Source organism: Urocampus carinirostris, unplaced genomic scaffold (assembly GCF_059441175.1).
Source record: "Urocampus carinirostris isolate Australia breed hairy pipefish unplaced genomic scaffold, RoL_Ucar_1.0 HiC_scaffold_22, whole genome shotgun sequence".
NCBI classification, from domain to species: domain Eukaryota; kingdom Metazoa; phylum Chordata; class Actinopteri; order Syngnathiformes; family Syngnathidae; genus Urocampus; species Urocampus carinirostris.
In genome coordinates, this window is record NW_028283129.1 from 279,083 (window position 1) to 303,285 (window position 24,203).

Genomic DNA, 24,203 nt, shown 5'->3' on the forward strand with positions numbered 1-24,203 from the left:
ATATTTATAAATCTACATCAAAGATAAAATACAAAACAATTTCAACTTTTTATGCTCAACAAATTTAAAGTCTACAACACGGAATCTCCAAAAAATGCGCAGTAACCAATCACAAGAGAAAAACGGGGTCTCAGAGGGAACCATCTGTTGATTAATGACTAGCGGGCTCATTGAGATGTTTCGATTGCGAATGACACAAATCTGGGTGCTCAAACTTTTCGCAAAACAGCATATATATTGTTCATTGGGGATAAAATAATTATATATATATATATATATATATATATATATATTATAATCATTTTATCCCTCTCGGGCTTCCATAACATACAAGTAAACTTTTGACATGATAAATACTGAGATACATCTTTTTTCAATATTTTATTTAAAACTTTTAAAAAATTGAAACTTGGGATGAAAGCAAATGAAATGATCTGAAATAATCTGCATTTATATAGCGCTTTTCAAGTCAATGACTTCCCAAAGCGCTTTACAGTGTGCTTCACATTTCCCAATAGCGGCCTTGTATTGCAGCCATGTAAGACACTAACCTGCTTATTGGGGATGTTAGGGGTTCAGTGTCTTACCCAAGGACACTTCGACATGTAACACGGACAAGCCGGGATTCGAACTGGGATCCCTTGATCCCAACACGAGCGCTGTACCTCCTGAGCTACTGCCGCCCCAAAGCATTACATGATTGCCAGGTTTTAGTAACATTTATTTAAATGTCATTTTATTTTGGCATTCTTGGGCTTCGGTAGAACACAAGTTAGCCCAAATCATATCATTTATATAATTTTGTCCCTCTCTAGATTCCATAACATACAAGTAAACTTTTGACATGATATATCCCAAAACATGTTTCATTTTTTACATGCATTCTTTTCAAACTTTGTTTTACTTGAAGCAAGGAAGTGTGAGAGCATTACATAGTTGCTTGTTTTAGTAAAATTGATATCTAATTAAACGTCATTTTATTTTTTCCCTCTTGGCCTTCCAAAAGGACAAATGAACATTTGAAACAATAAGTTTAAATCATATCATTTTTTTCACCTTTTAAAAAGAAACATAAAAATGAAATGTTTTTTTGTTTTGTTTTGTATTTTTGTTATTGTTTTTTAGGGATACTTAAATTCTTTAAACATTATTATATTTACTTTGTGGCACTTTTGGCTTTCCTTAGAAATCAACTGAAAAATAAATTGTAACTTATTAAAATACGATAAATCTACAACAATTAAATTTAGTTTTCAAAAAATTGTTTCCAGTTGATTTTTTTTATTTGTTTGTCTCATTGTTCGTTCGTTTATTTCATTTCTGAGAGGTTTTGGCGGAGGGAAAACAAAGGTAGCGTAATGTCCCTTTAACTTGGACGGACTTGCGGTTCGGGTCCTGAACCTGCCTGTGGAATTTAATCGTTTTTGCCCAGTTGTCTGTGCCGAAGGGGGCAGAACCTCCGAAGCGCAACAACATACCACCAAAACACAAATTGGTCCAAAAATACGGGTATTCAATCTACCAACTGGTGTCGTTTCGGAGGAAACCGACAGAACCGTACCGGAGTCTCCGTGTTCGTAACGGTAAGAAGCGGCCGCCGTAAAAAGGATCAGAGGCGTGTTCAGGAGAGTGAGCGATTGCTATCGCTAGCTATCGCTAGCTTCTGAACGGCCAATGATTATTGAGCGCTCGCGTGCCCGAGTAATCACGGGAGAAAGACCGCTTACTTTGATTTCCAACATGGCGTCGACAGTGCAGAAGATGGAGGATCTCACCCTGACGAGTGCTGTTGGCGATGTAATATATCGTCTTACATTGCCTGGTAATGTTTGTGAACAATGCAAGACAGGTATGACCCTTCCACTGCGTTTAGGATAACCTTAACTGTGTCAATATGCGAACTGTCGCTCATATAAGCCAACTCGCTCAAAGCAAGCTGTAGAACGAAATCCATTGTACTGTCGTCGGCCATTTTGGATCAGTAAGGCAATCACAGTGAGCGATTACAAAACGTTCAGCAGTGCGCGGCAAGCGATTAACAAGCGACTACATGTCTGATTACTCTCCTGAACACGCCTCAGGTGGATCCTTCCTCTTGTTTTTCTTTCAATAGGCTTTGATGACCGCTTCCCATTCAGTTGGAACTTTGTTTTATTTATTTTATTTTAACTTTTAAGTCCGCGTTGTGTTCGTACTAAGGTGACTGTTCAAGTTGAAAAAAATAAAAAAAAAACACTGTTCGTCGTTTTCTTGTCGGCAATGCTAGCTAGCGATAGCAACTTGTTGCCAGCTATTTCGCGTTCCAGAGAGTAAATTAAATTATAAAGCAAAGTTATTTCATTAAAAATTAAATTGTCTGATTACTCTTAATAACCTCACGAGTGAGGATACTTTCGACAAATCTCCCTTGTTGTCGTTTTTGTTTCAACTTTTAGTGTTTGCGTTCTCGGCAGCTTTGTTAGCTTGCTTTTATTTTTATACTAAAGCTCCTTGCAATTCCTTAGTGCATGTCTGTCTATAGAAATATCAATATGCTAATCATAATTGATGATATTTGTTGGTAATTCAAACTTACACAATCAAATTGTATTCATAAATACACACCTTATATTTTACATGAATCTAAATTAAAGAACATTGCTTTCTCATTTGTTTACATAATCAGTGTTTACTTTTAAAATGGGGGAAAAATCTGACACACCAGTCAACCTCATCCAATTGCTTCCCTTATTAAGTGATTATAAATCTTTCTAACACGCAGAATATCACGAACAGTTTGAGCAATCTATAATGATGTTGTCGTCTGCAGGTTCCTCCGTGAAAAGCGCTATATAAATGCAGATCATTTACCATTGTTACCAGTCACCGAGATGATCCAAATTAGAGCTCAAATGGGCAAGGCAAGAGTTAATAAAATCCGTACAAAAATGGCTTTACAGTGTACACAATTTGAAACGTATAAGATAGATAGATAGATAGATAGATACATTATTCATCCCCGAAGGGAAATTCACATTTCCAGCAGCATCCCTGAGCTGAGAACAGTACAATAATAAAGCCAAAAGAATACAATATACAAATACCCAGTGTGACGTGCAAATGCCCACTGTAGCGTGTTATATAGAGTAACTAAATAGTGCTACACAGAATACATATTGCAGTAAGATTCGGTAATATCCAATGTAGGTGGTGTGGTTTAATGTGGGCCTTTACTCTGCCGGGTGGAGTTAAAGAGCCTCATGGCATGAGGAAGAAAAGATCTCTTCAGTCTGTCCGTAGTACAAGACAGTGGCAGCAGTCTGTCGCTGAAACTGCTCTTCTGTCTGGAGATAATGCTGTGTAGTGGATGCGATGGATTGTCCATGATTGACCTCAGCTTTTTCAGTGCTCGTCTTTCAGCTACTGTTGTTAGGCTGTCCAGCTCTTTGCCAAGATGACAGGTTTGCGGTGAGCATGTTTGACACAAACATTTGACAGACCGATACTTATGATACCGATACTTACTGTTATGATTAAGAATTTCTGGATATGATTAATTGTCACGCAAATTGTCAAAAGTGACCGATATGTTGGCAATTTTTCCCCTTCTGCGTGGGCTCTACCAGGCTGTGCTTGCCAAAGACACACCGCAGTTAATGGTGTCCTTACTACGACCTTAGGGTTGAGGGAACCAACCAACCATGATACTAATAGATATCATTGGACACCTTAATAAAGAAGAGAAATTTAATTAATAGTCAAGAAATCATTATTAACTCAACTTTCTGTTCCTTTTATTAAAACAACAGACCACTTCTTCGGTATTTCAGGGATTAGTGCTGTTGTTCGGTGTAAATAAAAAATGTGTCCAAAATACTGAAGTGATGTTAAAAACAGACCGGGTAGTGAAAACCACACACAGAGAACCAGTGTTGTCTACTTCCATGTGTGCGTCGCTGCACGTTAATGTCTACAGTATTCATTTCATTCAAGGGTGGTAACAAAAGGTGGAGAGAAAAAAAGACTAATCGGGAATTTGAAAACTATTCGCAAATATGGGAAATATTCACAATTCGATGAATATGTCATATTCATGACATTCCTACCAATACCCAAATCTTGACAGTTACTGCTCCCAGTAACCAATAACACTAGTACTCTATTCTTGTTTAGTATTTTATTGCAAGCAAACTAGCTATCTCAAAAGCAATTCAATTTTTGCAGCAAACATATTTTTTTATATTTAATCTGGACTCGTGTCAACAAAGTTACTGTTGGAGTTGCTTTTGTCAAAGTATTCCTTAGTCATTTTTGTGTCATTAGTGTTCTTGGCAACTTTATCAGCTTGAAGATCAATAGGTGTTTGTTGCCGTTTTCCTTTATATTGATACTAAATCAGCTTGTAATGAATTACTTCACATATTTCTCTTTAACTAACAATTTAGAAATATATTTGATTATATTTGTTGGCAGTTTAACCGTAGTCAATCAATTTGTATTTAGGTTGGACTAAAATTGCACTTGTCATCATTGATTAAAACTTGTAGTATACAGTGTTTATAATGAGATTGGAAGTGGTACTCCAGGATAACATGCAATAAAATACTGTAAGGGGAAAAAAGAATATTATCATGGATAGGCAAATATTTATATGGTAGTGCTTGTAGACTGGGCTAAAGTTACAGGTGCATCATAACAACAGTGAAATGACATTAGGAGCAACATACTTCCAATATACAACCCCTAGCAAATTGTAGGAAATCACCAGTTTCAGGAAAGCCCTCACTCAGACATTTCATTCTGTAGAAAAAACTCAGATCACAAACATGAAACAATGGCAAGGTGATTCAAAAGTGCAACATATAGGCATTCAGAAACACTAAAAGAAACTAGACAATTGTAATTGTGATTGATCTGGAAGATGATCCCGGGATGTATATATAACCCTGGTTGTTAGCATTATGAGTAAAGTTTTTAACTCAGGAAATGTATTTGTAATTTCTTCGCCCCCCCACACACCCCCGGTACTGGCAAGTTCATTTGAGATCGGCCCACAACCGTTAGCAACAAGGATATGCCTTGTGGAGGTCTAAAAATCACATTCTTGGTAAAAACATAGTAATATCACTGTTATTACACATTACAAAATTTAAAATGTACATGTTCGAAAGGAATGAGCCATTCTATTTGAATTGGCCCATCCGGACTGCATTTAGCCCATTCAATTTGCTGAGTCGTTAGCATGTTAGCATTAGAATAATTTTTCAGCATGAAAAAGTTAGCAATTAGCCCTTAGCATCACTTTTTAGCATGTATCCGTTAGCATAACTCATCAACATGAGTCCACTAGCATAATTTGTAAATATGAAGTCGTTACAATATTTCCATTACCAAAACTTTTTTGCATGAAGACGTTAGCATTTAGCCGTTAGCATCACTTTTTAGCATGTACCAATTAGCATAACTCATCAACATGAGTCCATTAGCATAATTTGTAAATATGAAGTCGTTAGAATATAGCCATTGCCAAAAAATTTTAGCATGAATATGTTAGCATTTAGCCGTTAGCATCACCTTTTAGCATGTACCCATTATCATAACTCATCAACATGTATCCGTTAGCATACTTTGTAAATATGAAGTCTTCAAAATATTGCCATTACCAAAAATTTTTAGCATGAAGAAGTTAGCATTTAGCCGTTAGCATCACTTTTTAGCATGTACCCGTTAGCATAACTCATTAACATGAGTCCATTAGCATAATTTGTAAATATTAAGTTGTTAAAATATAGCCATTACCAAAATTTTTTACTATGAATAAGTTAGCATTGCCGACAGTGTTTACAGCTAGTTTGCGCTAATACTTGGGCTGGCTGTGCCAGACCAACCCTTTGCCGACAGTGTTACAGCTTGCTTGCGCGAATACTTTGGAATTCATCATTTACCCATGGTTAAAGGTAATGTAGGTCGGGCCCCCTCAAGCCACCCTGGACAGTCCCTGATTACTACCTCTGGCAAAGCCCTCGTTTCCAAGGCTACCCATTGAATTGAATGGGCCAATGTATTCCGGATGGGAGATTCTCAAAATACATTAGTCCGGATGGGGACTCTTTTTGGTCTCCGGGGCCCCGCCGTATCGCTTATCCATATTGTTGCTCAAGAGTCCCGGGCCGGAATTTTGGGTATATGAATCGTTGGGCTAGTCCAAAAGCTCTGGGAGGAGTTACCCGACAAACTTTTTTGTCAGAAGATAGATATAGTAACTAAACAATTCCCGTGGCAATTGTAAGAGTTGTGATTGATCTGGCAGATGTTGGTAGAGAACCGGTAGCGCTGAGTTGTTAGCATTATGAGTTAGCATAAAGTTTTTAACTCAGAGAGATGTATTTGTAATTTTTAACTTGGTTCTGTGGGGGGACTCCGCTTTATTTGTGTTATATAGCTACAAATAAGTATTTCAACAGTCAGTAAAATGAATGTCAAACGTTTTCCTGTAGTCTTTCACCAGGTTTGCATACTTTGCAGGAATGATCTTCTTGAGATCAGTCAGGTTTCTGGGCTGTCGCTGAGAAACACGGCGTTTGAGTTCCCTCCAAAGATTTTCGATTGGGTTCAGGCCTGGAGACTGGCTTAGCCATCCTAAAACCTTGCTATGCTTCTTACTCCTTAGTTTTCCTGGCTGTGTGCTTCGGGTCGTTGTCGTGTTGGAAGACCCAGCCACGACCCATGTTCAATGCTCTGACTGAGGGAAGGAGGTTGTCCCCCAACATCTCACGATAGACGGCCCCAGTCATTCTCTCTTTATTGCCGTGCACTCGTCCTGTCCCATGTGCAGTAAAACACCCCCGAAGCATGATGCTACCACCTCCATGCATCGCAGTAGGGGTGGTATTCTTCGGATTGTACTATTCATTCTTCTCCCCCCAAACACACTTAGTTGAATCATTACCGAAAAGTTCTATTTTGGTCTCATCTGACCGCAAAACGTTCTCACATGACTTAAGGTACCAGGAGCCTTGAGATGTGCTGGTTTAAGGAGGGGAACTTTTCATGCCATCCATGATTTCAAATCATGACATCTTAGTGTATTATCTACAGTAACCTTGGAAACGGAGGGCCCAGCTCCCTTCATGTCATTGACCAACTCCTGTCGTGTAGTTCCGGTCTGATTCCTCACTTTTCTTATCTGTTAATATTCTGATCACAATAAAAATATTCCAAGCACGGGACCCTTAGCTTCTGTGGCGGTGTAGGCTATGGTTGAGGTGTGATGCAGGCAGTCCGGTAAAGTTTAGTGTTAGAGTGGCCTGGGTACTCGTTCCTCGAGTTATCAGGTTTTTGTTCCTTTAACATCACTGCAAGCCTTTGCACCAATCGTAAATAAATACAATATAATAGAGGTATTGTATCGGCGACTTGTTTAGAGCTGCACGATTTTGGACAAAAACCTACTTGCGATTTTTTTTTTCAGACCTGTATTGCAATTTTGATGGGATTTTCAATTTCAAAAGAAAAGTGCATTTCTGTGCTCATTTTGTTTTTAGGGAGAACTTAAACATAGCGACATGCAAACTTACCTCAAGATGACGTCCTTAGAGACTGAGAGTATACGACTGTAATAAAATAACAACTATTGATCCACAAATAAAAACAGAATTGCAATTAAATAAATTGTCTTTATTGTCAGTATACAAAAGGACAACAAAATTGGAGGGCTTCTCCTTTCAGTGTAAGAAAGAGATTTAGTGAGCGGATGGTTAGCTACCTACACGCTAGTAACTGGTAACAGTGACTTCTGCAAGGTCTTTGTGATAATTAAAATACCAGAGTCACAAAGGTAGTGGGTGTCCACGAGTAGTAGCTCCAAGTCGTCTGTTGGTGACTAGCCACGGTCGCCAATTCCCGGACGCAATACAAACCCAGGCAGCACCTACTGGTTATCAGCTTTTCTTTGCGCTTTTCTGTCTTTCCTCAGCGTCCAATTTAATTAAATGAATTTATTTTCAATGTAACGAGCCTCTAAAGCTACGAGCTGTGGTTTTTGTTTTGGTGGCCATTTATGCAAGGGCTGTTTGACTGACTGGCAGCTTACACCAGCAAGTCGTGCAAACATGTCTTGCAAACTTTGCCTCACTTTATGGCAGGGGTCGGGAACCTATGGCTTGCGAGCCATATATGGCTCTTTCTATGAGTATCTGTGGCTCAGAGACAAATTTGATTGCATGCAAAATTTCTCCATCTTGTTCAAAAGTTGAGTTGTCTATCCTGTTCAGGTTCACGCAAAGCCAAACCAAAGCTAAATAATATGGTATTACTTCGCAGTATATATAGGGCACGTTTTTCACTACAATTTACAGTCAAGGTGTCACACAAAAAAAGGGGGGGAAAAAACCTCGTTTTGGCTGTACAACGCTAAAGAATCCTTTATATAAAAGTTCACTATACAATCTGTGTTCAGTGTTCAGATAGCTTATGATGAATCCACAGAACTGTAAATACGCCAAAACACCGGAAGAGAACTTAGTCATTTGATTGGGTGAGTGGGAGGGATGGGTGGAGCTATGCAAAAAGTGCAAGCACTCCCTCCTATCTCTCGCCCTACGCCGTCTGCGCCAAAAGTGAGCTCATCAGGCTCCCTATTTGCAGAATGTTGTGACGTTTTTACACAATAACTGCTTGCATCTGGTTTTGAAACCAATATGTATGAAAAAAAGGGTCAAAAGGAGTTTAACCGATCTTGAGTAATTGCAAGAAAGAGACAAGTTTAAAGTGGTATGTTTGTTGATTTTGGGACAGGGGCTCTGGCATTATTCTCTTTTCATAATTTTTATCAAATCATGAAAAATAAATGTGCTGAAGACTAAGCTTTTGTCTGGGGCGCGGGTTTAGCAATTTAGTAAATTTGTCTCATAATATATGGTGTGGCTCTTTCCCAAAATAAAATTAATATTTTTTGCTTTTATGGCTCTTTGAGTCAAAAAGATTCCCGACCCCTGCTTTATGGTGACCTCCATTAAAACCTGCTTCTCATTGCCTGGCGCTGTTAAAACCATGAAATGTGACAATTCTTGTTGGCCAAACACTCCATCACTAGAATATAAACTGTAACTATGAATCACTGAAAAAAACCACTGTGTTTTGCAGTTAGCTTATCGCACTACATTACGGTGATAACGATTAGATTTCGGTTTATTGTGTAGCCCTAATGCAACACATATCGCATAGTTGTGAAAATGCTGTAACAAGGGGCCGAAAAACATATATTGGCGACTTTAAAGGTGTAAGGCGGGGACGCCATATCCCACGGTCTACTGTCTCACTTGGACTTTGGCACATGCTAAACATTTATGTGCGTTACTTTTAAATTGGAAAAAAAACGCTAATAAGTTAGGACTTGCATGCCGTTTTTGTTGCGGCTTTTCCTTCAGACCTGGAACGTTTCATTTACCTTATTAAAGGAAAATGAAAGAAAGAAAAATCTTTCAAATGTCATCACAGTGAAGTTTCGCTCATAAAAAGGGATTCCTTATGTCGAGAGCTGTTGAGCCCACCTAAGTAGGTAAAGATGACAATGGTCAACTTTTTTTCCTCTTGTTGCCATTTCTTGAAAAACTTTACTTTTGTAGCAAATTTTTCCTTCATGTTAATCAAATATACAATTTAACTTTTTGGTTGGCTTTAAGCAATTTTTCGTAGTAAATGAGCCAACACATCTACATGGGTCTTTTTATATTTAAAAGTGACAGATTTATTGTTTCAATTTTTTTATTTAGCCAGTTGAGCTTCCTGCGTGGGTCATCTAAGTATGCAAAAACTAGTGGTCTGTGTGCTGATAAGAGCTGTGATATCAGCAAAAAGAAAAAAACAGCCTGTCCTCACTTATGCTTTGCTAATCTTGGAGCAACTGGAATTCCCGTCGTAGTAATTTGTGTACTGTCCTCTTCATCTTCCTGAAGTGAATTAGTTTACAGTTTGGGCTTGTCATGGGTGACGCTGAAATTTATGTCTCAATGTTTTTTTGTGTGGCACAGCTTACCTCTAAATTCCCACGGTCTCTTTATCTTTGTTTTTCTTTTTAAATTGTTTATCTGTTGTGGGGATTCTGTTCAAGATAATGTTGCTATAGTTAACTGGAGACTCGAGTATTTTCTCTACCTTCCTGGAATAACAATATTAACTTTCTCAATCTGGGTGTTCCATGTTGCTGTTGAATCTACTCAGAAGGACTAAAACTTCTCCGGTGTCTGTGATCCAAAGACACTGATGTTAATATTAGTTTTGTTTTTTTCAGCTAAACTAAATGAATAATCTATAAATTCAACGCATGCTGGTTGAGTATTACAAGAGCAATTTATAAAAGTTCAGGTAATGACTGCTGCTGAGACTTATTCAGAAGCCGTCTTGTGTTGACTTTTCATTAAGATTGGCCAGAAACGCTTCATACGTTTTTTTTTTTTTATTTCACATTCACATTCGCTTTTAAGGCTTGTCGCATGATAACATCACTATATTAAATCACCTGAAAAGAAACAATGGAAGACTGGTGGAAGCCACGGGCTTGCTTATAGGACACCCATTCCCGAAATAACTTTGGACGCATCTTCTATCAAGAATTTCAACAGTTATTTCAGAAATTATCACATGGTTTAAATCAGGATATATCGATATATATTGTCCATTTTCTCAGTTTTTTCCCCCCCTCATCCTTTTTTTTACTCTCTAGCTTCAATACAGTCCATAAAACCTGGGACAAATGCAGGACTGTCTCAGAAAATTATAATATTGTAATATCTATTTTTCTTTTTTTCTGTACTACAATTACAATAAAGAAAAATGTCCAACATGTGAAGACTTAAATATACCGTTTTACCATATCATGAAAATTTATACCGTTGGCTCTAATCCATCATCGGCAAAATTAAAATCATAAAAGGCTTTCAGTATTTCAGTTGATTTGCAAAGAATCCAGAGGTATGACCTAGCTGAAGTCGAAGGTTTTATAGTAATGAGTGGATTTGTTTGACCTACACTCAGAATGTGTAGCTAAGTACCAAATTTACGTTGTTTCGTTATTTTTCAGCTCACGAACAATGTTATTATTTTTTTTCCCTACAGTAGATCCCAGGTACAGTAAGACCTCGTTTAACGCGGTTAATGGGGACTAAAACCACCCGCGATAACTGAAAATCCGCGAAGTAGCGGCGCACCTTCCAAAAAAAAAAATTAAATTTTTTTTTTAATTATTATTTTTTTTTTAGACCCGGTTAATGGGGACCGAAACCACCCGCAAAAATTGAAAATCTGCGAAGTAGCGACGACCCTTCAAAAAGAACAAAAAAAACCTCATCTCATCTCATTATCTACACCGCTTATCCTTATTAGGGTGACGCCGTGTCCGCCGAACTCGCTCCGTCGCGTGGCCCGGGAGTATAATTCATCCATCCATCCATCCATTATCTGCACCGCTTATCCTCAGTAGGGTCGCGGGGGTGCTGGAGCCCATCCCAGCCATCTTCGGGCAGTGGGCAGGGAACACCCTGAACTGGTTGCCAGCCAGTTGCAGGGCACACAGGGACAGACAATTTGCTCGCGCATTCACACCTAGGGACAATTTGGACCAGCCAATTAACCTGACATGCATGTTTTTGGAATGTGGGAGGAAACCGGAGTGCCCGGAGGAAACCCAGGCAAGCACGGGGAGAACATGCAAACTCTGCACAGGAAGATTGGTAGCTGGATTTGAACCCATGACCTCAGAACTGTGCCGCACACTCGCTAACCACTGCCCCGCCGTGCTGCCCAAGTATAAGTCAATTTATTTTCATTTATCACCACTTCTCACATGGTTGAATAAGAGGGAGAAGAAAAAACTGTAAGATTAAGGTAGGGTGAGGCTTGATAGTCCAATGTCCGGGTCGTTTGCATCTGATATTATGCATAACTGAGAGATGGCTCAGGTCAATTTGACGCAGCCTTATATTAAATGTTCTACAGTAAACAATTAAGGAAGTCCCTACAGATTATTTAACGCATGCACAGCAATAAATCCCCAAAGTCTTAACAAACATTGATGAGCAGTGGGTACAACTTTGTTGTCTTTGACTTCTTTCCTGATGATCTCCTAAACCTTTCGTTACTAACATTTGTATTATGTGTATTTGGCCTCTAGCAATAAAAGCCGGCATCGAGAGCAGGAACAGTCGGGCACAACTTCATCACAGAGCCTCAATGGCCACACAACTTTTCCTGCAGCTCCTGGTATTACTGTGTTTCCTCGAGGAACAAGTACCCAGGCCACTGTAACACAAAAATTTCCCGGACTGCCCGCATCATACCTCAGCCACAGCCTGCGCCACCACACCTCAGGGTCCCGTACTTGGATTATTATTATTGTCATCAGAATATTAATTGGGGTCTTTTTTTAGACTGTAAACCTTCTTTTTATGTACGCAGATCTCTCCCGGGGGGATGGATGAAACTGACACTTTTCGATTAAAGCGCTACAATGATGACACTGTTTCCCTCGTTCCCTCCATGACTGAGTCCATCATAGTTGAAGGTTTGTTGACTTTATTTCGTTTATTGTGTGACTGAAAAACATTCACCTTTTTTTTTTTTTTTTTTTGAAAAATAAATACGTTTTATGGCACATTTTATGAAAAAGGGATTAGATTTGCCTATTTGCTGACTGTTTGGAGTAACGACTCATCTTTTAAATGCTTACATTCAGGCAATAATCCTATTGGAAGCAGAATATTGGATTTCTGGAGCAATCCAAATGAATTGGTTTTATGACTAGAGATAAACGAATAACCTCATAAACATGCCGTTTGCGAATATTCCGATGACAAGGGCGAGGTCACGAGACAAATAGACGTTTTTTTTACGCATTTATCTTTTGACATTATATAAAGGAGCATTTAATTCATGTGACTCTCACCAAGTTCAACAAAGTACTGCGCTTGCTTGCCCCTAAAGTGAGCCCCTGTGTCCCCTGTGGTCACAAGATGTGGTTATACGTGGGTAGCCAAAAACAGCCTATATATATTGATAGATAAAACTGTTGGCATCCACTAGTTATAGGTAGATTTTCACCTTAGTTACAGAAAATAAAATGGAAATGTCCTGAAGAAATCGACCAATACACATGAGGCTCTTTTAGCGAGTAAGCTGGAGTCTGTATGTTTCATTCCGTACTGACTATATTTTCCAGAATTTGCAACACAAAATTATCCAGACAAGGGACACTCTGTGTTTGCATAGACAAGCCGATACCTTGAATGCGTATCAAGCACAAGTAATCACAAAATGAAAGGTCTAATCGGGAACCTATGGCTCTTTCATTGAGTAAATATGCCTTGCGGACCATATATGGGTCTTTCATTGAGTAAATATGACTCGCGGACCATATGTGGCTCTTTCATTGAGTAAATATGGCTCGCGAACCTATGGCTCTTTCATTGAGTATATATGGCTCTCGAACCTTATATGGCTCTTTCGTTGAGTAAATATGGCTCTTGAACCTTATATGGCTCTTTCGTTGAGTAAATATGGCTCTCGAACCTTATATGGCTCTTTCGTTGAGTAAATATGGCTCTCGAACCTTTTATGGCTCTTTCGTTCAATACATAGGGCTCGTGATCCATATATGGCTCTCTCATTAAGTACATATGGCCCGCGATCCATATATGGCTCTCTCGTTAAGTACATATGGCTCGCAAGCCATATATGGCTTTTTCATTGACTATATATGGCCTCAGGGACAAAATGAAACGTGTACAACTAATTCATATATTGTTAAATGTAGAGCCGACTGCTGCACATGTGATGCCAAGACAATATTGAACCGTAAAGGGTTTGGTCTAGCATATTTAGGACACAATATTAACAACAGTTAACAGACTCTGATGTGGCTGTAAAACACTAAATAAGTTATCTTTTTGGAAGCTCATTACAACAATCTATGTTCATCTTTGAGACACTTTATGACGAAAAGCTACAGATCCAACTTTGACCGAAAACCAACTCCTTACCTATAAGCCGTAACAAAGCACCAGGGGTAATTTGATTGGATGAGTGGTAGGAATGGGCGGACCTATAAAGAGGGCGTGTACACTTTTTTTCTTGCACAGAGCCTTCTAATCTAAAATTAGATAAACTGGTATCCTTGTTTGCTGTATTTTCTGACATTTTTACAAAAATAACTTTGCTTGCACCTTGTTTTGAAATCATTATTTAGGACAAATAATTATAATGAGCCTATACACTCTAAAGAGGCTGTCTAGTCAAGTCACATTTATTTGTATGGCCATTAATCACAAAATGTCTCAGGACTGCACAGGCCACAATTACACCATCCCCTCATCTAAAACCAACATGCGGGCAAGGAAAAACTCTAAACCTCAACATGAGGGAATTAAGAAACCTTATAAAGAGGCCTCACAACTGCGGGAGGGAGACACATTTTAAGTGGTTTATATATATGTTGATATGGGACACAGGCTGTGGCATTATTATTATAATTTTATAGATTTTATTTAATCATCAAACATCCCACAGTGTATTAAAAGGAACTGAAGAATTAGCTAGAGAGTGGGTTTCTTGGTTTGGTTGAATATTGACTTAAAATATTAATGGTGTGGCTCTTTTAAAAACATTTTTTTGTTTTTTCTTTTATGGCTCTTTGGGTCCAAAAGGTTCCCTGACCTCTGTCCTGAACACAACCATTCAAGTTGGAAAACTTAGGTGGATTAATATGTTCTCATTCATAATCGCAACACTGGCAGATTATTGCTTGCATGAAAATGTAACAACAAGAAGACTCATTTTTTTTCTCATTTTTCCCAGATGATCACTATGCTGCAGTGCGAGCTGATCTTGAGTGTGATGCGCAGGACCTGGAAGCAGAGTCCTGGAGTTGGGCAGTCGACCCACAGTTTGTTAAGAGACACTCAAAAGAGGCTGTGAAGAGACAGGATGTCATTTATGGTCTGTCTGTTTGAATGCACTCTGTTTAAAACTGACTCAAACAATACAAAACATACTGCTATTAGGTCATTACAATAACAGTCAAGCTTCTGGATTAACTCAAAACCGAAGAGTGAGAAGCAGTGTTGAAAACAAATATTTCTCAATCATTGTCTTGTTTGTCAATGTGAAATGGCCTGACTGCAGACAATAGAGCTTCATGTTTAACCAGAATCGAATCGACATTTCCATGTGACGTAGTGCGATTGTGTAATTGCATACCACCCCGTTTCTTTACAAGGATTTATAGACTGCAAACCTAACAAAGCTCCCCAGAAGAGGGCGCTGTAAACTTAAATTTATTCTCTGTAAGATTCACATGAAATCTTAAACCAAGACGCGGGAAGAGGTAAGAGAGATGATTCAGGTATATGATGATGGTGGGGATTTACAGCTCCTGCAAAGAATGGCGAGCCGTGTTTGTGGTTCAAGCGGGGTAGTTGGCTGTGAAAAGGCAAAGCCTAGTTGGGCCTGCTCTTCTGCTAAGTCAGGGGTCGAGAACCTATGGCTCACGAGCCATATATGGCTCTTTCTGTGAGTAACTGTGGCTCAGAGACAAATTTGATTGCATGCAAATTTTCTCCATCTCTTTCAAAACATGAGCTATTAATCCTGTTCAGACATGGCATTATTCTCTTTTTATTTTATTTTTTTAATTTATTTTATTTTTATCAAATTATGAAAAATAAATGTGCTGAAGACTTAGCATTTTTTCTGGGGCGCGGGTTTAGCAATTTAGTAAATTTGTCTTATAATATATGGTGTGGCTTTTTCCGAAAATAAAATTTATATATTTTGCTTTTATGGCTCTTTGAGTCAAAAAGGTTCCCGACCCCTGTGCTAAGTCATTGCCTGGGAGGTTACATGCTGATAACCATATCAGCTGTATAGGTTTTATAGGGGGGAAGGCCGCAATATAAAATTTAATGGAGAGGATGGAGGGGTCTGAGATATGAGAGATGGCGAGGGCTTGGAGGAGGTACTTTATTTCTCATAAAACGTGTATGATATGATGCCATGAGTGTTTTTATACTTTTCCCCACTAATAACCGACTCCACTCATTGTCATGCATTCAAGGGTTTAAGTACTTATGAAAATAAAAAAAATAAAAATAGCACAGATAATGCACCTTTCTTTTAAAATCGAAAATTGCATCGAAATTGCAAAACTGGTCTGAAAAAAAATCGCAATTAGGTTTTTTCTTAAAATCGTGCAGCCCTAGTAAACAACACAGAATGTGTTATTGGCACAGCTAATATTTAGAAAAAAATGATTGTCATATGTCAATTTCTTTGACAGAGCTGATGCAGACGGAAATGCACCACGTGCGAACACTGAAGATAATGCTTCGTGTTTACACCAAAGAGTTGAGGGAAAACCTTCAGATGGACTTGAGCCGACTGGAATGTCTTTTCCCGCGCTTGGAAAACATCCTGGAGATGCACACACATTTTTTGTCCTGCCTTAAAGAACGCCGGCGAGAGAGCATTGTTTCACCTGCAAAGGGAAACTACACAGTGGAAAGCATAGCTGACATATTGATTGCACAAGTAAAGAAAGGACATGAAAAGACAAACACGTTTCTATTTTTTGTTTTTTGTTGGGTTTTTTTTGTTTCTAATTTGCTCCATAAAACCTTCCAGTTTTCAGGTGACGCAGGTGAGAAGATGAAGGACAGCTACGGCGATTTTTGCAGTCACCACACGGAGGCTGTCAGTTACTATAAAGAACAGATGCAGACGAACAAAAGATTCCACAGCATCATACGGGTGAGACAACTAAATAATTTCCGGGTTTTATATCAAATAATCAGGAATGCACTAAAATGAAAATTAGGAGCCAAAACCAAAAAATAGTAAATGCTCTGACTCACTAATAAATATAATAATATTTATATAATCAATATAAGATAATAAATATCTGACAGGCATATTAATGGATCATGGGTCTTTTTTTAGTTTTATATGCATTTCTAATATCACAACTTATCTTGTTGTTATTATGTTGCAACTATGTTATAAGCAGATTAATTATTGGAAGTAGGGTTAAATATACTCTGTCAACTACTAAAAAAAAAATCGTTGACTAGAAAATCATAATGACCCAGCAATAGAGAGAAATTTCCAAAACAGTTCGTCAGACACCTCAGCTATCCTAAGGGGCCGCCACCCTGGTGCCCGGAGGCACATCATTGGAGACTCCAGTTCTAGAAGCTGATTCTTACTGTTTCACGTATTCAATTGTCATGAAACAACACAGAAGGTAAGTACATAATTTTTTATGTATTTTAGCTTTTAATAGACAGAAAAGTGAATAGTGACAATAAAACTGATGTAGGGAGAGATTAATGATGACTGATGATGATGACGATGAGGGCTTGCATCGGTAACCGGTTCTAATTTGGAATCTGTTCCGCTGTCAAACGATTCCTTGGAATCAGTAGTAAAATTCAATTTTGCTTGCACTATCAATCCCGCCAGGGCTGCGGTGCGAACATAGCAAACAAACACACCCCAATGCAGGATCAGGTGACGTCGATCTACGTGCTATTTGTTGTCGCTGCTCGACCAATCATCAGCTACAGAGATGTCGCCGGCAGTCAACGTTCTAAGGTGTGGCTGTATTTCACTCAAATAGACGATGCAGGAGTATGCCATACATGCAAAAACGCCAACTCGGCGAAAGGGGGTAAGACCACCAACATGCTTAAACATCTGGCTGGCCAACATGACATCAAACTGAAAGAATGCACCGTGTTTGAGGCGCTCCGACGACACAAGGACAGTGTAGCCACAGCAGATAAATAACGTAGCTAGCCTGCTAACTGTTAGCTACGTTAGCCAAACGTTAGCTAGCTACGTTAGCCAAGTTTAGTCGTGACATGAGGTTTGTTTTCTAAAAAGACTGCCTTGGAGGAACTGTTTGAAGAATAGGACTCTGAGCTTCTGTCCCTGCAAGGAACCGTCCCCACTGTGCCCATGGCCGAGAAGGTGGAACAAAAAGTCCAGCTCTACAGAAGCCTGGCCTGCATCCCCACCAAGAATGACGCCGCACAGTGGTGGTGGGAAAAGAGAGACACTATGCCGCTGCTGTCGGGTCTGGCTGCGACCTATCTTTGTGTCCAGGCGTCCTCTACCCCAAGTCAGAGGGTGTTTTCCACAGCTGAAGACACATTACGCCAGAAAGATCTAGCCCCCTTGCTGACAAAGCTGACCAGCTAATTTAAAGAAAAAAGAATGGTTAATTTTCTAATTTCCTTTCGCAGAATTGTTTGTTCTCATTCATGATGTTCTGATATTCTTACTGGATACATGACTTATAATTGATCTCAGGTATTGCATTACTTTAAGTTGAACTCTTACTGAATTGTGATTAATATTGTTTATTCAGAACTTAATGTTCCTGTCCTACTGCCTATACCAGCCCATCTTTAAATCATTTTTATATTAATAAAACCCTTTGTACTATATCTGTAGTCACATAGTGCTTATTTTTCCGCAGTGAGAATCGATAAGGAATTGGATCGATAAGCAGGGATCGTTAAGGAATCAGAATCGCTAAAACCTCATCAATACACAGCCCTAGCGGTAGTTGGTGCTGTCTAATGCAACAAATGAGTCACTGTCTCATATTTTCCAAAGCAAAATAATAATAGTCAAAAACTTTCGCCGTACATCGCTTAAAACCAGACATTTTACTTCAGGCATAAATGTATTGAATAACAAACACAAATATGTGTTTATGAAAGAAGCTACTAAACTTTAGTGAGTCAGCTCCGTAATGTTAGGATGTAAGTAGCAGCAAAAGTTCAGCAAGCTGCTAAAGAAAAAAGCGTGGAAAAAAACCCACAAACCTTTGAGAAAATCTAATATTGCTAAAACTTGTGTTGTTTCAGTTTTATTTCATTTTTATTTCATCAAAACTGAAAATGCACTTAAGGTCATTTCTGGACCTTAAAAAAATCCCCATCCCCAAATATTAACCTTGTGTTTGGTTATTGTCTTTTGTTGTCTCAGAAAATCGGCAACCTGTCCATTGTGCGAAGGTTAGGAGTTCCTGAGTGTATTCTGCTTGTAACTCAGCGCATCACCAAATACCCAGCACTTGTGGAGCGCATCCTGCACAGCACTGAAGGTCTGGTCATATTAATTTTCTTCATACAAGAATAGAATTGTCTTTTTTTTCCCATTGGTCAGGATGTACAATAGATTGTTCTCAGCAAGATTAGATGTTGCACTACATGATAAACATGTAATAAAAGACTTAAAAAAAAAACGAAAATAAGATTAAAAAGTAAAGGATACTAGGATGTATAAGCAATATTTATGAGGTATTTCTTCTAGACTGTCCTAAATTGTTAGTACATCTGAAAATAGTGCATCTGGCAATGTCCCTTAGACTGGGCAGTGAGAATCCCATCATTTTTGGGGCTGGGTTGATGACTAATTCTCAACATAAAGTTTGTTTTATTTGTTTTATTTTTTTCCAGAGGGCACTGAAGAGCACATGGAGCTTACCCGTGCACTAGGCTTGATTAAAGACACAATCGTTCAAGTCGACTCATTGGTCAACCTTCATGAGAAAACGTGTCGCCTTCGAGAAATACACAGCAAGATGGAGCCGAAGGTGCTTGGCAAAATCAAAGACGGCCGAGTGTTTCATAGGGGAGATTTGGCGCAAGGTCGACGACGTCTTCTGCTCGAGGGTACAATCAATTGGAAAGCTGCATCTGGCAGACTCAAAGGTTAGATGGGAACACCATGAAGAAACTTTTTTTTCTTCAACTCATTCTGTTATTTTACCCCTCAAAGATATTCTTGCAGTTCTCCTTTCTGATGTGTTGCTGCTGCTACAAGAGAAAGATCAGCGATATGTTTTTGCGGCCGTGGTGAGTCAATTAATACTTTTATTTATACATAATTTAATTTGAGCATAACCTGATTCATTTTCTTGTGATTTTTATTCCATCTAGGACAACAAGCCATCCGTCATCTCTCTTCAGAAGTTGATTGTTCGGGAGGTGGCCCACGCAGAGAGAGCTATGTTTCTGATCTGCGCATCCTCCAATGAGCCAGAGATGTACGAGATCCACACGGCCTCCAAGGAAGAAAGAAACACTTGGATGACACAAATACGGCAAGCTGTCGAGAGGTAGCCATTTAGTCCAATGTAGCTGTGAAAGTGTAGTCCAATGGTGATAATTACGGACTTTGGTCCTGTTCTTAGCTGCCCTCGTAATGAAGAGAGGCTCTTCAGTGAGGAGGAGGAATATCGGGCATCAAGGTTGAAGGATTTTCAAGGTACAGACATCCAAGTAACTGAAAAAAATGCTTTGGAGTTGAGCCAAAAAACATCCAAAGAGTAAAAAGGCGTCCACCCAAGAGCCTTCTTAAAAAGAAAAAAATGTTTTGCTACCACCTTGTGGGAGTAAGAGAAATTACAACTCTTTTTAAAGGAATCATGTATATACAGTGAAGAAAACAGTATTTGAACACCCTGCTATTTTGCTATTTCCCCCACTTAGAAATCATGGACGGGTCTGACATTTGCATCGTAGGTGCATGTCCACTGTGAGAGAAAAAAAGAAAAATCCAGCACTCACATTTTTTAACAATGTATTTGTGTGATACAGCTGCAAATAAGTATTTGAACACCTGTGTATCATCTTCTGACCCTAAAATACCTGTTAGTTTGCCCATTAGAAGTCCTTCTGCACTCCATGTATCATCCTGAATTAGATGCACCTGTTTTAGGTTTATAGCTGCATAAGGAACCCTATCCACCCCATACAATCAGTAAAACTAACTTGTAACATGGTGAAACCCAAAGAGCTGCCCAAAGACAGCAGAGACAAAATTGTACACCTCCACAAGGCTGGAAAAGGGCCACGGGGAAATTGCCATGCAACTTGGGCAAACAAGGTCCTCTGTTGAAGCTAAACATGATGGTCAATCTCAATCGGAGTGGAGCCCCATGCAAGATATCACATCGTGGGGTCTCAATGATTCTAAGAAAGGTGAGGAATCAGCCCGGAACTACACGACAGGAGTTGGTCAGTGTCCACAAGAGCTGGGACCACTGTTTCCAAGGTTGCTGTAGGTAATAAACTAAGACGTCATGATTTGAAATCATGCATGGCTTGAAAGGTTCCCCTGCTTAAACAGCACATGTCAAGGCCCGTCTTAAGTTTGCAAATGACCATTTGGATGATACAGAGGAGTCATAGGAGAAAGGTTTGTGGTCGGATGAGACTAAAATAGAACTTTTTGGTCATAATTCCACTTAGCGTGTTTGGAGGAAGAAGAATGAAGAGTATAATCCAAAGAACACCATCCCTCCTGTGAAAATAATGCATTGTAATTTCTGGATGTTTCTTTTTAATTTATCCCTCTCACAGTGGACATGCACCTACGATAAAAATTTCAGATCCCTCCGTGATTTCCAAGTGGGCAAAATAGCAGTGTATTCAAATACCTATTCTTCACTGCATATATATAAATATATATATATATATATATAATCTATATGTATATATATATAATCTATATGTACTGTAAAATCCGGACTATAGAGCGCACCTGATTATAAGCCGCACCCATTAAAACTTGTGACACGATCACAAGTTTAACCCAGACCAGGCTGTTAGTTCCACGATTGTGATTTTGTAGAGGTTTATTGTTCTATATTCTTTAGCAATTATCCATTATCCGTTATCGGTCAAATCATGATACACTACAAAGCCAATAGGCCGAGACACTTGCTCCCAGCCAAGAGGCTGAGTCAAGGTCCTAGCCTCCTAACCTCCTACCGACACAATTCAAAAGTCAATAGTACACAATCCTAGAACCACAGTCAGCATCATGAATGGAAAATGATACCCGTAATTAACGTATGATGCAGACTTGTAAAGTCCGGGTCCTGTTGAAAGTAATCCAAGGAAACAAAATGTATATTTCCAAAGTTACTTTTTTCCCAAATGTTCAGCCCTGCGGCTTATCCAGTGAAGCGGCCAATTTATGGAATTTTTCTAACGGCCACCTGCGGCGCTAGAATATAAAAGGTAAGATTAAGACCAGTAGAATATGGGCGCCAAGAAAGACTGCAACTTCTAAGTTTAAGCATACATTGTCTGTAAAGTTAAGGTACGTTCCGATAATGAGGAAGACGCCCTTGATGGCGATAGTTATGAGGAGGAAGTTGAGGACGATCTTCCGTGAATTTCACAATTACGGGATGTTTTTTTTTTTTAACAGGCACGTTTGATACATTGCGAGCGTGATCCTACTACCAGTGTTGGTACCTTTCAAAGGCACGGTTTGGGATGAAAGTTATATTATTATTATTATTATTAAAGCTTTGAAAACTCTCTCGGTATACCGTCTTTCTTCGTAAATATGTGTAACCATGTATAATATGTATTTGCAACTGTATATTTTTGTAATGTATTTATTTTTGAGATTTATTCTGTTATGTGTTCTACGGACGAATCAAAAAGAAAGGGCGGAGCACACGCGGGCTAATGGGATTTGGGGTAAAGCTGAGTTACCGGTAGATCTGTCTCTTGTCGCAGCGGACAATAGTGGGTATATATTTTTCCCACCCTTAACTTTGGAAATATACATTTCGTTTCCTTGGATTACTTTCAACGGGTCCTGGACTTTACAAGTCTGCATCATACGTTAATTACGGGTATCATTTTCCATTCATGATGCCAGCTATGACTCTAGAATTGCATTCGCACTGATTGCTGCGTGGCTCTGTGGCTGGGAGCTTGACTCTGCCTCTTGGCTGAGAGCAAGTGTTTCAGCCTCTTGGCTTTGTAGTGTATTATGATTTGACCGATAATTGATAAAGAATATAGAACAATAAACCTTGCAAAATCCCCCCCAACAAAAAAAGGTGTACAGGAATCCGAGTTAATTGATTTCTATTTTTATCCTAGAATGTTTGAGCCAGCAGGATGCGGTGATTGTCCAAGCACTTTCCGAGAAACTGCAACTTTTTGCCAAGATGGCAGAATCTGTGCCAGGTGTGGAGGACACAGCTACCTGTTCCAAGCTTCTTTTAAGAGGCGACGGCTCAGATCTCAAGCTGGGGGAGTCGTTGCTTAAAGGAACCATCACTGATGGTAAAGCACTGCTCTAAGTAAACTCTTAAACGCATTCCCCAACGTGAAATTCATGTTGTGGCAAGATGTGAAGCAAAACGTTCTCCCTGTGTCAAACCAGTGGAAGATCTCCAAAATTTGCTCCAATCTGGTGCGAGGTATGCCTTTCTGTCATCACAGAAAATTGAAGGGAACAGCTCTGGAATCCTACCCAGGAGGGCAGAGACCTTTGGGGGCTATGACAGCAGCCCCAACTTCCTCACTAAAAGTGAGTCTAAAGCACTTCAAGTCCTGAGGAAGCTGCATTTCTAATGTGTTGTACTAAAGTGCACCTTGTGCAATCAAAAAACTTTTAAATTATTAATAAAGTATCATATAGGAGTGGGGCTATCTATGTGCTTATTATGTGGTTCTTAATGTCTATTTTGTCTTGTGTTTTTTTTTTTTTTTTTGTTAATGTCTGTGGCTGGCCGCTTTTCTGCCAGGCAATATGAAGAAGAACCTTTCCGGCAAGTCCAGAAACCAAGACCGGAGCCAGCGGGCCAGCTCTGACCCCCAACTTAAAGATCTCTGTGGCAGCCGAACTGTGGAGCAGACCGTAGGTCTTAAAGTGCAACAAAAATAATTTCTTCCTCTCCTAACATTTAACGGCACACAGCATTGTGTTGCGTTTATGCAATCAAATAAAGGCTTTCCAACCCAGGAAAGCAAGATTTATGATTCTAGCATGCATGGTTCAAAAGTTATTGTCATTATTAAATGATTGCTTTTTCGGACGTTTTAGGCTCAGATAAGTGCAAAAATGGGCTTTCCAGCCTGCAAGTCACACTTTTATGAAAACTTGCATAACTCAAAAACTTGAGCTTTTTTCACCAAATCTGCACTAAATATAGAAAATTCAGAAGATTTCCAACCTAGAAAAGCAAGAATTATGATTCTAGCATGCATGGTTCCAAAGTTATTGTCATTATTAAATGATTGCTTTTTCGGACGTTTCAGGCGCAGATAAGCTTAAAAATGGGCTTTCCAGCCTGCAAGTCACACTTTTATGAAAACTTGCATAACTCAAAAAGTTGAGCTTTTTTCACC

General features: G+C 39.1%; 1 protein-coding gene across 5 annotated transcripts; it reads left to right on the forward strand.

Moving 5' to 3' along the window:
* The first annotated feature begins 1,371 nt into the window (after nt 1-1,371).
* LOC148345866 (rho guanine nucleotide exchange factor 18-like) lies at nt 1,372-23,839 on the forward strand. 5 transcript variants are annotated; one of them, XM_088325773.1, is made up of 14 exons: nt 1,373-1,583; nt 12,149-12,346; nt 12,433-12,538; nt 14,827-14,967; nt 16,307-16,557; nt 16,651-16,776; nt 19,024-19,141; nt 19,497-19,751; nt 19,819-19,895; nt 19,980-20,158; nt 20,234-20,307; nt 22,950-23,135; nt 23,236-23,382; nt 23,600-23,839. In XM_088325773.1, the coding sequence occupies exons 3-14, from the start codon at nt 12,448-12,450 to the stop codon at nt 23,737-23,739; spliced, it is 1,785 nt and encodes a 594-aa protein (XP_088181899.1). In that variant the 5' UTR covers nt 1,373-1,583; nt 12,149-12,346; nt 12,433-12,447; the 3' UTR covers nt 23,740-23,839. The 5 variants fall into 5 exon arrangements, with proteins under 5 accessions (XP_088181902.1, XP_088181899.1, XP_088181900.1 ...); XM_088325774.1 differs by lacking the exon at nt 1,373-1,583 and adding an exon at nt 1,710-1,849; XM_088325775.1 differs by lacking the exon at nt 1,373-1,583 and adding an exon at nt 1,997-2,081.
* Nucleotides 23,840-24,203: the final 364 nt, after the last annotated feature.

What these genes read in the sequence shown, in the direction of transcription:
- LOC148345866 (XM_088325773.1), top strand. Translation starts at nt 12,448, where the DNA reads ATGGATGAAACTGACACTTTTCGATTAAAGCGCTACAATGATGACACT. An exon ending in GATTCCACAGCATCATACGG is followed by an intron (nt 16,777 to 19,023) that starts GTGAGACAACTA and finishes TTGTTGTCTCAG; the next exon opens with AAAATCGGCAACCTGTCCAT. An exon ending in CATCCTGCACAGCACTGAAG is followed by an intron (nt 19,142 to 19,496) that starts GTCTGGTCATAT and finishes ATTTTTTTCCAG; the next exon opens with AGGGCACTGAAGAGCACATG.